Genomic DNA, 18,068 nt, shown 5'->3' with positions numbered 1-18,068 from the left:
CAAAATCCTCTTATGCAGGTCTGAGATTGGATTAAAATATGCTAATTACAAGAGTAAGAGGTTAATTCTGCACAATGGCACATGGTATACAGTGAGCTAAAATGTCTTATTAACATCTTAACATCTCACTTTCACTTCCTCACTGTTTAAGTAATGCATCCTTGTATGTGTTTCACCCTGTCAGTCCTTTCTTTCTGCGTTTGGTCTCAGGGCTGAGCTAAAGGGTCTTCGGGAGGAGCTTACAGCTGAACATCAGGCGGAGAAACAGGTGGCGCTGACACAACTTTCCCAGCAGAGAGATCTGGAGATGATGGCGGCTAGAGAGAGCTGGCAGAGGAAGGTGGAGGATCTTCTGGAGCAGGTAAGAGAAGGATGTGGGGTACTATCATACCCCTGGTGCAATATGTGACTTTATTTGTTGCTATTTTCAGACTGGCGCAGGTGTCATTTTCATGTTTTGCGCCATGTTGTTTAAATAACAAATGTTTTTGCTCACTGGGCATGCAGGTCTAAAAAGGAGATGTGTTAACTGTTAGCGCATTGCTATTCTGAGGCAACGGAAATAGACTAAGCCATTGACCAAATAAAAGCTGGTCTAAAGTCAATGGCACAGAGTTTTTATTATTTAAAGTGCATGTTAGTTATGCACCTATGCGGTTCCAAAACATGCAAACACATTGCTTATTACACACAGCAATATACAAATATCTTTCCATATGAAAAATTGTAAGCGTTAAAGTGTTAAAAATTAAAAATAATTATTTTATTTTGTACATAACTATAAAAAACACTTTGAAAGGGGGAGCTTTGAAATCCAGCTTTGTTGTAGTCAGTTTATTCATGATATGCATTTGTTTAGTGTTAATATTATTATACTATAAATGTTTGTTGGGGCGGCACTGTGGCGCAGTGGGTAGTGCTGTCACCTCACAGCAAGAAGGTCGCTGGGTCGAGCCTCAGCTGGTTCAGTTGGCATTTCTGTGTGGCGTTTGCATGTTCTCCCTGTGTTGGCGTAGGTTTCGTCCGGGTGCTCCGGGTTTCCCCCACACTCCAAAGACATGCGGTATAGGTGAATTGAATAAACTAAACTAGCCATAGTGAATGTTTCCCAGTACTGAGTTGAAGCTGGAAGGGCATCCGCTGTGTAAAACATATGCTGGATAAGTTGGCAGTTCATTCCGCTGTGGCGGAAACAGGCAAACAGTCAGAACAGGCAGCAAGGTATCAAAACGAGAAAACAAAGCAGAGATCAAACACAGAAGGACAAGAAATGAGAGTCTCAAAGTGAGTCATATATACAGTATGTGTAATCTAATCAGTTCATGAGCAGCATCAGCTGTGTAAGTCTAATCAGTGGAGACTTGGAGCTGGTGTGTGTGTGTGTGTTGCATGACAGGACTTGAAGTTCATATTGAGACAGGATTGTAGTCTATGTAAATGTGCATGTTTTCCAGCGATCTATGAAGGTTAGATTGTCGGTTGATTGTGACAAAGCTGAAGGAAAACGAATGAATGAAATGTAAATGTTAATTTAAAATATTAAATGTTTGTAAAAATAAATGTAAAAACAAAAATCTGGCAAAAAACAAACAAAAATATAACAAATTAGAAGCAAATGATTTTTTACACTTTTTTTGTTTCTCGTATCATATCTAGAAGTAAATATTTGTAAAAAAAAAAAGTGCTCGTATTTTACAATGTTGTGACATCTTCCCCAAGAAATGAGACTTGCATTCATTCATTCATTTTCTTTTCGGCTTAGTCCCTTTACTAATCTGGAGTCGCCACAGCGGAATGAACCTGCAACTTATCCACTTTGTTTTACGTAGCGGATGCCTTTCCAGCTGCAACCCACCACTGAGAAACATCCATACACTCTCATTCACACACATACACTACGGACAATTTGGCTTACCCAATTTACCTATACCACATGTCTTTGGACTGTGGGGGAAACCGAAGCAACCGGAGGAAACCCACGCCAACATGGGGAGAACATGCAAACTCCACACAGAAATGCCAACTGACCCAGTCGAGGCTTCTTGCTATGAGGCAATCGTGCTACCCACTGACGCCCTATGACACTTATATATTATAATATAAATAGTGTTGTTTAAAATCAAATAAAACTTTAACAAAAGACCAAACCAGCAATGTAGTAAATAAAAAAGGCAAATGACCTGTATGTAAATATATATTAAAAGACTTCTGTTAACTTCAAAGTGAAATACATTATTCGTAGAACAATATTCGTCTAAACGCATATGTCATTAATCATATGTTAATGCCCCATAGTTTTTGACACCAATACAATGAAGATTCCTGAATGAAATGTCTTTGCATCATAGTTTAAACTTTAATATCTAAAATAAATCTTTCTTGCATTTTGAATATGAGTTTTACCTACTGTACACAGTATCAGCTTATCATTTTAAAAGAGCAAAAGCACGTACCTGTTTTCCATCATATGTCTTCTTGAATATGTTAATTTAAAGCTGTGTGACTTCTGAGACCGAACAAAGTCCCATAGCTGTGATTCTTATTTGAGTAACTGTCATCCACTTTCATCAGTCATTTAGCTCAGACTGAAGTGATGTTCACTTTGATATTCTGAGGCCGTCAAGGCTTTTCTGCTCTTATCCTGCAATACCAAGCAAACCTGTAAATCCTATGCAAGATTGCAGAGATATTTAAAGGAGACATGCATATATTATGCCTCTTTTCACAGGGTGTAAAATACATCTCTACTGATGCGTGTCTGTGAAGTTTCAGCTTAAAATTCAGTTCACAATTTCAGTCTCTGTCATTCCGTCCAATGATTTCGCATCTTCATTAACACTTTAAATGCTTTTACACTGTATGTTTGCTGCATTTATAAAGCATTCGTGTCTTGAGGTCAGTCTGTCTGGTGTGATTTTTTTTATGCGGGACTGATCACAATCACCATAGATAAGAAAAATAAACATATAAAGTAGTGACTGCAGGTTGAAGGAAAATAGCGCAGTAAAAGTACAAATACTGCACGACACAAAAAATGACCTAAGTAAAAGTACACATGAAGAGTTTAGATGCAAAAACCTCAAAGCCATTTCATATTTTCTTCTAATATTAGCATTTTTCTCCTACTCCTGTGTGTAGGCTCAGTAATTTTACCTTTAAAGTGACAAACAAATTCATTTCATTACCTTTTAAGTGAAATAACTGAACATAAACATAGGTCATAATAAAAAAAATGCTCATTGTAGGAAAACAATTCAAATAGCAGTTAAAGGTTTTTGCATCTGAACTCTTCACATTAACTAAAATTACTTTACTTTGCACCAATTTATTTTACTTTACACCACTGATGGGTTGTCCATGTTCATGTTTTCGGTGTTGGATTATGCACTGATCATCTGATTATATCATCTAAACAAATATTCCTAGCTGATGGAATGATCTTCCCATCTTCCCCTGCATACTACTAATTCATTGGTAACATTTAAAAGACAACTGAAAACACATTTTTTCTGCAAACACTTGAGCACTTAACCTAAAAAAATCTCCTACTCTAGCTCTTAATTCTCTTAACACTTACATTTCCCTTGCATAAGCAGCAATTCTTGTTTGTATTGCCTCTTCATACTGAATCAAACAAAGAGAGGGAGAAAATCCCAAGACATTGTCTCAGAAAAATAATTCCAGAAATATCATTTTGCATGAAATTGCCATCAAATTTGTATTAGTCCGGTGCATTTTTTTTTTTTTACATTACTTAAGCATCTATAACTTTTTTTTTTTGAGCATTATAAACTCTAGATGATGAACCGTAAAGCCCAAAGTGACTTCTTTTCAAAGATTCATGAACTGTGAATGTAGACCAAATCATTCAGCAACTGTTACTGTTTTAGTTTGGAAAGGTCATTTCTGAGAATATGCCTCTGGCAGTGAGGGACAGAAGGACATCGATATAGTCTTGGAAAACTTTTTAAAGAAAATTAAATTTTGCATGCTATCTTTGTCAAATTTAAAATATAAACTCACGAGACTCTTTTTTTTTTGTAGGTCATTACATTAATGTTTTTTGTGCTTGTATATGGAAAAACAGATAGACCATAGTAAAGCTCAACTTGTCTTCTTTCCAATGATACCTACTTTTTGTTTGTAGCTCACTGGGGTCAAGAACTGTTACTGTTTAAAGTTAAGTAGTTGTAAATCCCCAAAAGTGAGTGCTGGCTAAGAGGTCATGCATCTTTTGTATGTTGCTATGGACAAAAGCATCTGATAAATGACTAAATGTAAATGTAAATATGTCTTCTTTAAAGTCGACATCAATTAAAAATATTCACTTTGTATTTGCTTCATATTTTGGTTGTTTTAAACAATGTAAAACTAAATTGGCCGTAGTGTAAGTGTGTGAATGAGTGTGTATGGATGTTTTTGAGTAATGGGTTGCAGCTGGAAGGCGCTGTGTAAAACATATGCTGGATAAGTTGGCAGTTCATTCCGCTGTGGTGACCCCTGATGGGACTAAGTCGAAGGAAAATGAATGAATGAATAAATGATGTATCTGTGCACTTCATTATTTTATAGAAATTCAATTGCTTTTATAATCTTTAATGTAAAACCATGACCTTCACTTTCCCCTTGAAATGACTTTTCTTCACTTCTGGTCGCATGGAGTGCCTTTAGGGCGGGGCTATCAGTCATTTAGGGTGGGGCTATCATTATTTTAGATGCGGGGCTATCAGTGCAGGTCATATTTCTGTCCTGCTTTTACAGGAGGCAGTGGTTCGAATGAATATGATACGATTTTGTCTGTAAAAAAATAGCTCCTTGTTCTTGTCATCATAGGGCATTTAAAAAACATTCTGACAGTGACTGCGGTGGACAGTAATCCTCTACAACTGAATGCAAACTTGTCATCACTGCCCATCTTCCTTTGATCCAGCTGCTTCCCAAAGGACAAAATCAAGCACCAAGTTTTGTCTTATTTCAGAAACTGTTTCCATCATTTGTACATCAGGATAGAGGAAAAAATACATTAGTTAAAAATACATACTTAGCTTCTGTTTCATGCCAACTTTAATGTTAGACATTGTAGATCATTTGAGCTTTTTGAAATTTCCATTAAAGAGCCCCTGTTATGGGTTTTTGAAAAATGACCTTCCATGCAGTGTAGCACATGCAGCTCTAAGTCAAGTGAAATCATCCAGCCAAGGCTTAAATCTGAAAGTGCATCGTGTTTAAAACTATTGATTTATCTATAAAAGAGTCGACTCTGAATAGTTTAAGTAAATCGTCAGGGTAATGAATATTTAGCCGTGTCAGCATAACGTTGATACGGAACTCAAGCACCACCCATTTGTTGCGCGCGCAGACCACGGAAAATTGAAACCCGCCCTTAAACACTTGTAGAAAGACATAGAGGAAGACAAACAATGTAGCCGATCCTGGTTGAATCATGTCGCTAAGACCCTGTGCTCTGAAGTGTGAGGGAAAGTTAGTGTTATTTTCCCTACCCAAAGATGAGGCTGTGAGGTTTAAGTTTATTTTTGCAAAAATACCTTAGCAATATAGCCCCAGCCTTGTGCTGTGTTCCCGACATTTTTCTGACGAGTGCTTTAGCAATCTACACGCTTACAACGGAAGATTCTTCTGCTGTTTGTTAAAGGAATGATCAGAAAAGACTATTGATGTATGGGACTTTGTCAGAGCTTGACAGAAACTTTACAGTACACAGTTCATGGATCCATTTCTTCCTCCATTTCTCAAGTGTAAGTAAGTGCGATTTAACATGGTTGCCTTCTTGTTTTCTGCAGCTTGCAAAATGTGTTTTAAAATGTGTTTTGCTACTTGTAACCGCTCCACGAGACTTGTACTGTATCTGGTTAACACTTTGTATTCTTATATCACTACTAAAACCATGTTGAAAGTATGACGCGTGACGCTTTGTTTACAAATTTAAATGAGCTTGTGAGCTCGCGATCCTCCGCCGTTTGTCGTTGCTATGGCCACCGTCGGCTGTTCCTACACATGTGCGGCGGTCAGGTTTCAAAATAATTGCCACTGTGTGGATTATTACTAAATGTGTGTCATGATTATGAGTAGAGTAATATGCTGGTGTTAAACTGCATTGCTTTAATGCACTCCTACTTGGGCTCAAACATAGTTTAGACTATGTCTATGTTAAACTATGACTATGTTTAGACATAGTTTAGACTACAAAATAGTTTATAAGCCGTGGTGGGCGATTCTCTCTGTCTCGCACTGAACGCAGTTGACCAATCATAACAGATTGGGTCATCGGACCACTCAGTGCAGATTAGCATCGCGTTAAGGTAGGGGGTTTGAGAACAAATGAATCGCTGAACAAATCATATGAGAGTCGTTAAGATTATTACGTAAAAATAAATTTTAATAAGACAATAAAAGTGTTTTTGACCTTACATGCTTATCAGCCTGTTGTTGGAGACCCCCAAAACCAAAACATGAGCTTTTTTAATGCATAATAGGGGCTCTTTAAGTGTTAAATCAGTCTAATGCAAAGTAAATATCCAAAATGCACTTTTTGAATGTTTCTTTTATTGCTCTTCATTAAATTGCATTTGTGGATTTCAAACATAATATTTTTAAACTTTGTTTTCTCCAGCCGCACTGAGCCATAAATCTATAATTCAGCAGCACTTACAGTAAATACACCAAACTTTTTATAGATTTATTCATATCTGTATTATGAAGGTTTTTTTTAAAGAGGCATATATTCATATTCATTTTATCCTACAAACAATTAATTTAGTGTCCAATCAACAGGGGATATATGGTGATAACTACTTTATTCATTTTACCCCATTCTTTCACCTGAAATGTCTTACCTTAAGCAGAATGTGTGTGCATCCTGATTTCCCCATGATGCTGTGTGTGTTTGGCACTCTCTGTAATGTGACAGTCTGTCCGCCGCTTTCGAGACTCTGTCACTGTCGCTCTTGTCAAGATCCTCCAGAAGCTGCTGTGTCAGGCGACTGCCAACATCTCTTGATGTTTGTCTATTTTTATAGTGCTTTCTCAGGTCATTGGCCTTGATCTCCTGTAAATCTAGGGATCTGTACAGTTTATCAGTGACTTTTTATCCATATAAGCCAGTAGTTGCATTTTTGTTTTGTTGAAGCAACCTAACATTTATTTGCACTGTCAGTTTAACACCTTCCTTAAGTATGATTAATTATATTAAAGGTGTCATATACTGCATAGATTCAATAAGTTAAATTGTTCTCTGATATCTATATAGTAGCTATGTAACTTAGGTAAGTTTAAAAATATTCCAGAAACTGTTTTAAATGCTTTATTACTCCATAAACTACCTTTACATTCAGAATATATTGACCATATTTGGAATGGTCATGAATATTAATGAGCTCTGCTCTGACGCAGCTCTCTCTCTCTCCCTCTTCCTCTTTCTTTTGGCTTCTGATGATGTGGCTGCTCTCAATGTCCAGATGATGTAGAACGTGACCTAAAATACATGCGAATATTGTGGGCATTAATGATGCCATCTTAAATCAATGTGCTAATATTGTTTTTATTTGGGGCATTTAGCAATTGATTATGCAATTTATAATTGATTACTGATATCTGATTAATGAATTGCACTTATTCAACTATGATGTCATTAGTTCATGTTTTTAATTATACTTTTTAATTGCTACATTTTCATTAAAAATTTTTATTAATTTAATGCATTTATGATTGATCTGAATAATTATACAATAAATAAATAATTATATTTGTATATATACATTAGGTAAGTCAGTGCCAAAGCTAAAACCAGACAAATTTTAACAAACTAACTAAATTACAAAATAATAAAAACAAGAGCCCATATTATGTGTTATAAAAGGTCATATTTTGGTTTTGGGGGTCTTAAACAACAGGTTGATATGCATGCAAGGTCAAAAAACACTTTCATTGTCTTGAAATATGCATTTATTCTTAACCTAAGAGATACATTTCCAACACTGATCTATAAAAGATATATGATTATAAACTACACGGAGCGATTACAAGTTACAACACACAATTAAATACATATTTTGCTAACTACAGAAAATGAAGCAACAATTTTAGTGAAGTTTATTTATAAACTAATTTAGAGAGGATTACGTGCTTATGATTGCTTGCAGTCGGCCCCGCATTATTCAATTTATGATTCACCAATCGAATGATTCCTGAGCCACTACAAATACCTTAAGTTCCAAATGACAGCCATCTTCGTTTTGAAGAATCCCCCCTTCCACCCCTACTCCTCCTCTCCTTTCCTAGATAGGCGGCACGGTGGCCCAGTGGTTAATACTGTTGCCTCATAGCAAGAATGTCACTGGTTCAAGTCTTTACCAAGCCAGCCAACGTTTCTGTGTTTACATGTTTTTCCCATGCTCACGTGGGTTTCCCCCGGGTTCCCCGGTTTGCTCCCACCGTCCAAAAACATGCAACTTAAGTTAATTGACTAATCCAAATCGGCACCATAGACATGCTCCTGTTAAATAAATATCTCTTAAGAACAATCACTATCTGTTCATTAGTTACTACAGAAGGGGAGTTCTCGAGATCTAACTGACCTCAAACCCTCTTGCCTTGCAAACAGGAGGGAGCCCCAGACTCTTAAAAGGATTCTCTTTAGGATCTTAAAAGCTCAAGGCTCTCTACCGGAACAGCATGCCAAACAAGCTCTATAATCAATCATTAGCTAAGTGTGAACTCTTGAAATCACACTTACACATTCTGTAGGAAGGTGAAGCACACAGGATCTGGAGGAAAAAGAAACTGGTTCATATATAGTATGTAATAGTTACTGACAAAGTCCTATACATAAGTAGTCTTTACTTATCCTTCCTTTAATAACAAATGGCCGGTGAGTCCCATGCTGCAGGGTAGGTTATTTTATCAATGATCAGAAAAATTACAGGAACAAACACAGCACACAGTTGGCTATACTGTGGTATTGTTGTGAAAACTGAATTTATGATTAATCTGAATAATTTATTAATTGAATGGCATGCACTTACTTGACATCTAAATTGTTTTTTGTAAAGTTTACTTGATTCTTTATTACAGTGGTCACCAAACATGTTCCTGAAGGGCCGGTGTCCTGCAGATTTTAGTTCCAACCCTAATCAAACACACCTGAACAAGCTAATAAAGGTCTTACTAGGTATACTTGAAACGCCCAGGCAGGTGTGTTGAGGTAAGTTGGAGCTTAACCCTGCAGGGACACCGGCCCTCCAGGACCGAGATTGGTGACCCCTGCTCTATTATATGCATGTCCTATAATTGTCTTCGGGGATCATTTTTATGATGATAAATCTGATAAATGAATTTGATAACATTTTTTTTTAAAGTGCATTTAGCAGATATTTCATTTATTTATTTATAATTTATTATTATAATCAGCCTCGACAGCCTTAACTTAAATTGCTTCTATTCCTGTTTTTATTATTATTTATTAAATAAAAAGTAAGCTGTAAAATTGTCGTCATTTAGGCTTTGTAATTGCCCTTATTTCCACAAAGGTATTCCTAAGAAATAATCCTCTTTGAAATACAGTACTGTTGCCTTCATGGTCCATCAAAACAGACGCACTGTAGTCTGTCGGGATGTTACAGTTTGCTTCATTGTGCTTCTTCAGCCTCAGACAATCCTGTGTCTTTTAAGTCCCTCGCCAGTGTGTTGAGATCAGTCTGTGTGTGAACTGAAATGCAGTGAATTCCAGGCACTAAGGATTCAAACTTTTTTTCTCTCTCTTTTTTTATTGTCTTAGTGTCTATTTTCAGCCTTCCATTTGGTGCATGTGGAGATGTGCTCACAATATCCCGTTTATTCTCTGTCTGGGATATTAACAAAAGACTGTCTTTATCGTTTTTTTGTCTTAGGTCTCTTTGTCTCATTTTTATTTGTTCGAATTTATCAAGATTGGAAATCTTTTAGCAGACGTTTAAATTTGATTGTTCATCTTATACTCTCCTCTGATTAAATTCAGGCAAAACTGAACTGCAAAAGTATTCATACAGTATACAGTTGAAGTCAGAATTATCAGCCCCCTTTTGAATTTTGTTTTCTTTTTTTAAGATTTATTTGAAATAAAATTTTCACAGTATGTCTGATAATATTTTTTTCTTCTGGAGAAAGTCTTACTTGTTTTATTTCAGGTAGAATAAAAGCAGCTTTTAATTTTTTAAAGCCATTTTAAGGTCAAAATTATTAGCCCCTTTAAACTATATTTTTTTCCATAGTCAACAGAACAAACCACCGTTATACAATAACTAGCCTAATTGTTCTATCCTGCCTAGTTAACCTAATTAACCTAGTTAAGCCTTTAAATATCACTTTAATCTGTATAGAAGTGTCTTAAAAAAATATTAAATAGTAAAATATTATTTACTGTCATCATGGCAAAGATAAAACAAATCAGTTAAAGATATTTGGTAATGTATACTGTACATGTAGTATTTTAGGTACTATATTCAGTTTATTTTAAATAAGATTTCAAGTTATGGTTTTAGTATTACTATAATAAGATTTTAGAATTATTATTTAATTTTACTTTCGATTTTAGTGATTTGTCAGTGTGTTTTTGTCATTTCTATTTATTATTTCATTGATTTTATGTATATTTTAATGATTGATTTAATATTTATTACATTTTAGAAAATAAAAGTTTATTTTGTACGTTGTTTGTTTGCTTATTATGTTTATAGCTTAAAAAGTTCTCAGCATAAATGAGTTCACCCCTCACAGATCTCTCTTATAAATTAATATTGTCTATAGGATGATTTACAGTAATATATTTTTATGTACACTGAAAAAATTCATTCATTCATTCATTTTCATTTCTGCTTACTCCTTTTATTAATCTGGGGTCGCCACAGCGGAATGAACTGCCAACTTCTCCAGCACATGTTTTACGCAGCGGATGCCTTTCCAGTCGCAACCCAACACTGGGAAATACCCAATTTAGCTTATTCAATTCACCTATAGCGCATGTCTTTGGGCTGTGGGGGAAAATGGAGCACAAGGAGGAAACCCCCACGAACACGGGGAGAACATGCAAACTCCACACAGAAATGGCAATTGACTCGGCCGGGGTTCAAACCAGCGACCTTCTTGCTGTATGGCGATCGTGCTACCCACTGCACCACCATGACGCCCATTTTTTCCTAATTTTCTCATTTACATATAATTATATTATCTTTCCATTCTTAATGATATTCTGTGACCAAACTCTTATTTTAATTAATATAACTGTTCAACAAAATGGTTTTGTTTAAACGCACCAAAATGTATTGTCTATATTCACTGAGAATTGAATAAAATATGAATTTTTTTATATAAGAGGTTGTAGTCATTCATGCTGAGCGCTGTATATAATTGAACTATAATACTCCTGCATCAGCCAAAATTATTTTAATAGCATGTTGCATTCATCTGATGCCATATCTCATTTGTAATACATGGCTATTTCTGAAAGGATTACATTACTGATTGCTCCTGGCATTGTAATTTTTCATTCTCAGCATAATGACTCATGTCCCGTACTGACTGATGCAACAGTAAATTATTTTAAGTCAGTGTTCTTGTTCTTGCTGTGACATTGACTTTGAATCCAAATCCCAATGCTTCATTTTTTTTTCCATTTGTCTCTAAAATATCAGCTACTTTTGTATAGTTTCCAGCCTGTTGTCTGCTTTAGCTTCACCTGTTTATTTAAGTCATGCATAATTTCCATCTCACTGAGGGATCAGCCTTCAGATGAGTGTACTTTGAACTATGCACAATTTCATCAGAATGTTCAATAAATCAGCTCATAAATGTAAGCATCCGCATAGGCTGGATGTGAAGATGTATGCCAATATGCCTTGCCAATAGAATGATGTGACGATTATGAGCCTGCAGTAACTTACTTCTTTGCCAGTATAGTGCTTTAGCAGTAGGGCTGCATTGTCAATTGTTAAGGCTGTTTTCATGCTCACTTTGTCAGTAAAGCCGGTTCTGTAATCGACAGTAAAGGGCAACTGCTCACAGATTAAGCAATGTTTATTAAACAGAGAAATAGTTCACTAGACAAGCTATGCAAAATTGCACTTTAATCAGTATGATTCTGAAATAATTTTTCGATTTGATCTGTGTTTGCATTGTTTTCAGTGATTATTGACTGTGTTGCTGCTACATATGCCAGCATCTGAAAATGCTATATATTTTTACAGGTGCTTTATTTTTTTTCTAAAAAAATCCAAAACAAATCATATTGTACAAACATAATCAGACTATTTTTTTCCTAACCAAAAGCAAAAAAAGAAAGAAAGCTCCATATCAGAGAGATAAAAAAAATAGTATTAAAAAAAAATCTTAAAGCTTGCAACTAAGAAATAGAAGGTAGATTCACCAAAAATGGTCCCCAGATGTTTTTTTCTAAACTCCTTGGTGATCCTTTAACACTATTTTAACAGTATTTTATAGTATAGTATAGTATAGTATAGTATAGTATAGTACAGTCCAGTGTAGTACAGTACAGTATGTATAGTATAGTACAGTACTGTATAGTATAGTACAGTACAGTATGTATAGTATTGTGCAGTATGTATAGTATTGTATAGTACAATATAGTATAGTATAGTACAGTTCAATATGTGTAGTATAGAATAGTATAGTACAGTATGTATAGTATAGTATTGTTTAGTATGTATGGTATAGTATAGTATAGTATGCATAGTATAGTACAGTATAGTATAGTATAATATGTATAGTATAGTATAGTACAGTAGAGTACAGTATGTATAGTGTAGTATAGTATGAATAGGATAGTATGGTAAGTATAGTAGAGTATGTATAGTATAGTATAATATAGTACAGTATAGCATAGTATAGTATTATATTAAAATATTTTATAGTATAGTAAATAACTATAACAGTTAATTAAATGCATTTTCCCCTGCCATTCCTGCCAGAAGTGTACAGTAAAGTGAAAATACAATATTTAACACTTTTTTTACTCCAAACAAAAATATCAAGAAATTCTTAAATCTAGAAGCAATTTCTAGACATGCAAAAAAAAATCATAAAAAAAAAAAAGCTACTGTAACTAATTTGCCAATGGGGAAAGCAAAATAATCTTGTGTCAAAAGGTAAAACAAGATTAGTTTGCTCACCCCACTGGAAAATTATTTTACTAGTTTTAAGGGTCTTTTTTCCTCAGAGGAGTTTTACTATAGATCTCAGAACTGTGACAAGATGTGCATGACAAATCGCAGATTTTGATTTCAATTTAATTTCAATTTATAGTGTAGCCCTTGTCGACAGTCTACTACTACTAGGCAAAGTGTTAAAGGGCACCCTTTTTGATCACTTTTTCAAAATTTAAGATTAGTCTTTTGTGACTTCAGTATGTATCTGTAAAGTTTCCACATTAAAATACCCATCAGATTATTTATAATACCTTCAAAAACTGGACTGGACTTAACTGGACACTGGGCGAGGCAGCTAAGAGGTAGGGTTCAGGACTGAACACAGAGCAGGATACAGGTGGTGGGGATTAGGCTGATGACAGGGGAGTTTAAAGGAACAAGAGTCACTACCACCATCTGATGTTGAGGAGTATAGGGCAATATTACTTCACCACCTGGTGGCTTGGAAGATGTGATAAAGTGCTGATATATTACACTTACTGTCTTTGTATCACTCCAATATGAATGTGGACACACTATACGTGCACACAGCTCAGTCCAAACAGCTTACAAAAGATTATTTTCATCATAGGTGCCCTTTAAACTAGTTAAACGAAAGTAAAAAAAAACACAAATGCCATGAAGTCATAGTCCCAGTTTTCTCATTTCTATTTGTATTTGTATGCAAAACTTTAAGAATTTGCCATAGCCTTAATGGTCAGAGGCTGTAGCACAACATGCTAGCAAAATAGACCTTGAATATTGTCTTATCAGATATGGGCAAAAATGAAATGACTTGTGTCTGTGTGTTGTCAGATCTCGCTGCTGAAACAGAGCCTGGAGCTGCAGATGTCGCAGTCGAAGAGCGCGCTGCAGCAGCTACAGGCGCAGTTCAGTCAGGAGCGTGAACACCTGGCACAGCAGCTGCAGGAGGTGGCACTGGAGCAGCAGCACAGAGAGCACCGTCTGCAGGAGGCACACTGCTGTGCCATGCAGGACATGGAGGACGCACAGCAGATGGAACTCTCGGTACCTGCGCATTACATACAGACCCCCACACAATCACATGAGTGCCTCGAGGTACAGTCAGGGGCAGTTTGAGTAGTTTTGACACTTTTCAGCTAGACAGTATTCACAATCTATACTAAAGTTCAGGGGCGGTTCTAAGATTTCATCCTCGCTAATGTTGTTGGTAATCCTAAATAGATAAATGTAATAATCTTTATAACAAAGAAACAGGTACATGGCTTATTTATTTTCAGTCTAGCTTTTTTAACATTGTTTATTGGATTTTTATAAGTTAAATACAGCACACAACACAACAAAGTAGGTCTATCATGACCTTATATACTCCCCTATACATGCCCCAAACCTCCACCCCATAGTGCCACGATTAAATTAATAAAATTAAACAAGCAAAAAAATCATAGTAGGTGATATCTAAGCATTCTGTCCTGTCATATCCAATTAGGAAGTAAAGCTGCCCCAGTCTTTGACAATTAAATCTTGACACTTTTTCAAACTAAATGCAAATTTTTCTAAAGGCATGTAAGATGACACTTCCTTAAATCTCATTTTCAGTTAATTATTCAATAACTTACTCAAAAAAACCTAATGAAAACTTAATTAACTTACTAGATGGTTCCTTTTTGAAGAATTATTTAGTGACATACATTTTTGATGGTTAGTTGTCGCCATCTATTGGTTAAAACATATAATTGCGACGACCTTTATTTGGAGCGTCAATTTGCTTTTGAAGTAGGGCTGGGCGATAAAACAGTATCAGTGTTTATTGACGGTGCACCATTGTCAATAACGATGTTACGTTCTGTATCAAGCGGAATAGTTTTATTAAAATGCAACTGGCTGATTGCGCAACTTGCCTGAATGTCAACATCTACTGTGTCAGATTTTTCTATGAATGAGCGTGTTACGAGTGACAAACAAACTACGTTGCATAGCTCTTGGGTTGAGTTGCGTCATTTCCACCTCAGATCAGCATTACACAATGAGCGCACTGCCTAGCAGCAGTGAGGAGATTGTAAGCATATAGCATGGGGGGGAATGTAGTCACATGTACTTTAAAACAGCATAAAAATCAGAGAGAGTTAACCAACTTGTAATGTGGCAATATTTAGGTGAAGAACAATGAACGTTGGTTCCTCTACATGGTTATCATAATTTGTTTTGTTTACAGAGTTTGAGGTTTACTGCGTATCGTTATTATTGACGTCTTACAGCATGTTGATCTACCTTAAAGTTTGCTTTGATGGTTCAGCGTTCACACTACCATTGCACACACTTTGTGGCATTTTATTTAGTACATTTAAGAGTCTCTTTAACACGTGTCTAATTTATTATAAAATATAAGAGACAATGTTTTATTTAACTTGCTCCAAGTTCCCAAAGCAAGGAAATTTTCACAGTATGTCTGATAATACTTTTTCTTCTGGAAAAAGTCTTTATTCGACTAGAATGAAAGCAGTTATTCATTTTTTAAACACCATTAGAAGGACAAAATTGTTAGACCCTATTTTTTTCGATAGTCTGCGGAACAAACCATCGTTATACAATACCTTGCCTAATTACCCTAACCTGCCTAGTTAACCTAATTAACTTAGTTAACTTTAAATGTCACTGTAAGCTGTATAGAAGTGTCTTGAAAAATATCTAGTCAAAGATTATTTACTGTCATCATGGCAAAGAAAAAATAAATCAGTTATTAGAGATGAGTTATTGAAACTATTATGTTTTGAAATGTGCTGAAAAAAATCTTCTCTCCGTTAAACAGAAATTGGGGGGGAAAAACAGAGGGGCTAATAATTCAGGGGGGCTTTTTTATTTATTTATTTATTTATTTATTTATTTATTTATTTACTTACTTTATAAATGGATTGTTAAAAATAATAATACCGAAGTATTTGAAATATTATGTTGTGCTCTTTTTTTTTCTGTATCGCCCAGCTCTATTTTGAATAATTACTTTTATCTTTATCATAAACATAGGTGTTTATATCTAAGCTTTAAACTGATATTCTAGTGTTATTCTGCGACTATTCAGTTGTATGTAATATAAAGTTTTCAAACACTAATAACCTAAGAAAGACAATTATTTGGGTGAATTTCACAACACATCATCTCTCACCTCCGGCTGGTGCAGCAGCAGACACACAACACATCAATCACACAAAAATCACACCTAAATTACCATGCACAACCACAATAGCAAAAAAATTAAACTTGGTTTATTGTTTTTCTTATCCACAATTTTTTCAAAAATGTTTTTGAATAGCTTTAAATTAGATTGTATTTAAGGGTCCTAAAAGTGTCTAGAACCGTTCCTTAAGATTATGTGAAAAGTAAAAAAACAAAGTATGATAAACCTGTTTATATCTTTCATATTACAAAAAAAGTCATGTCGAGAAAGTTTGAGGCCAGTAGATTTTGCAAGAAGCTTTATTTGCTCACCATGGCTGAAAATACAGTAAAACTTTATTTTATGAAGATTATGAAACATTGTTACTATTTAAATGGCGGTTCAGTGGTTAGCACTGTCACTTCAGTGCAAGAAGGTCGCTGATTCGAGTCACGGCTGGGTCAGTTGGGATTTCTGTGTGCATGTTCTCCCCGTGTTTGCGGGGGTTTACCCAACAGTCCAAAGACATGCGCTATAAGTAAATTGAATAAACTAAATTGGCCGTAGTGAATGAGTGTGTATGGGTGTTTCCCAGTACTGGGTTGCTTGCATCTGGAAGGGCATCCGCTGAGTAAAACATATGCTGTAATAGTTGGCAGTTCATTCCGCTGTGGTGATCCCTGGTAATCAGGGACTAAGCCAAAGAAAAATGAATGAATTACTATTTAATAGTAACAATTAATAGAAATTATTAACTCAAACGACGCAGAGCTCTATTTTTAGCATCATTACTCCAGTCTTCAGTGTCACATGATTGTTCAGTAATAATTCTATAGTGTGCACATTTTTGAACTAAAAATATTTTGTACTATTCTAAAACACGATGAAGATCATTTAACGCATATATAGTTTAAAAGAACATTATTTATTGGAAATTAAACATTTTCATGATCATTTTCACCTAGGATCGATTTAGTGCATCTAAAACCTTACTGAGCTCAAACTTTTTGAACAGTTGTGTGCATGATTTGTCATCCTGTACTGATGATCACCTTCATTGTCTCCTCTTCCCCCTTCATAGTTCATGTCTGTTTGCTTTACTCTCTGGATTTGTCACCCCTGCATTATCACCTCACACTGAGAATCTCCACTGTGCATGACATCCATATGGTAAATTAACCTTCTTTTGTCCTCCTTTGTCTGCCATCTACTCCTAAAACACATTTTTATATATATAAAAAAACACGATTCTCCTCCAGGAAACTGCAGCTGTTTCATTTCAGGACTAAGAATATTTTAAGATCGCAAGCCCAGACATTTAAAGAAGACACACCATGCTCAGTCTAAAAGGCTTTTCTCGCTCATGCAGCCTCCCTGGTGCTGCGGCCAAGAAAGAAGCTTCTTTAAGCTGATTTGGCCACATTTCGGATTACCGAGTAATGAAAAAAACATTAATAGTCGCTTTCATCTCCGTTCTTTTATGTCAGCCCTTGAATGTGGTTGTTGGCGCTGCATGTTGGAGTGTCTTTGTGGGTGGACTGTGTAAATGTCCTCTCGTTCCTCCCAGATGTGGGGTGGCATGGATAAATGATTCATGAAATGGCGGAGTGTTGACACTGAAACGGCATGATTTCGTATTTAGGTGATACTGTACGCCATCGTCTAATTACTTACTAACCTGCTGTTTTGAAAATCCTCTTAATTCCTTTTCTTCTTCCCACATTTCTTTGGTTAATTCT

At 35.5% G+C, this 18,068-nt stretch overlaps 1 protein-coding gene across 4 annotated transcripts in view; it reads left to right on the top strand.

Annotated features, from left to right (window-relative positions):
• fam184aa (family with sequence similarity 184 member Aa) overlaps nt 1-18,068 on the top strand; it is a 73,561-nt gene that overhangs the window by 32,247 nt on the left and 23,246 nt on the right. For 2 of the 4 annotated variants that reach the window (XR_012392682.1, XR_012392683.1), the window contains exons 9-11: nt 211-361; nt 14,010-14,222; nt 17,411-17,499. Coding sequence is in view for 1 of the 4 variants with exons in the window: in NM_214813.1 (NP_999978.2) it covers nt 211-361; nt 14,010-14,222 (364 nt within the window). In the remaining 3 variants the exon portion in view is untranslated. The remainder of the gene's footprint in view (nt 1-210; nt 362-14,009; nt 14,223-17,410; nt 17,500-18,068) is intronic. The other 2 variants (XR_012392681.1, NM_214813.1) reach the window with 1 other exon arrangement.

This window comes from Danio rerio, chromosome 17 (assembly GCF_049306965.1).
Source record: "Danio rerio strain Tuebingen ecotype United States chromosome 17, GRCz12tu, whole genome shotgun sequence".
NCBI classification, from domain to species: Eukaryota; Metazoa; Chordata; class Actinopteri; order Cypriniformes; family Danionidae; genus Danio; species Danio rerio.
The sequence above is the reverse complement of the archived record's forward strand: the minus strand, read 5'-3'. Positions and strand labels throughout refer to the sequence as shown.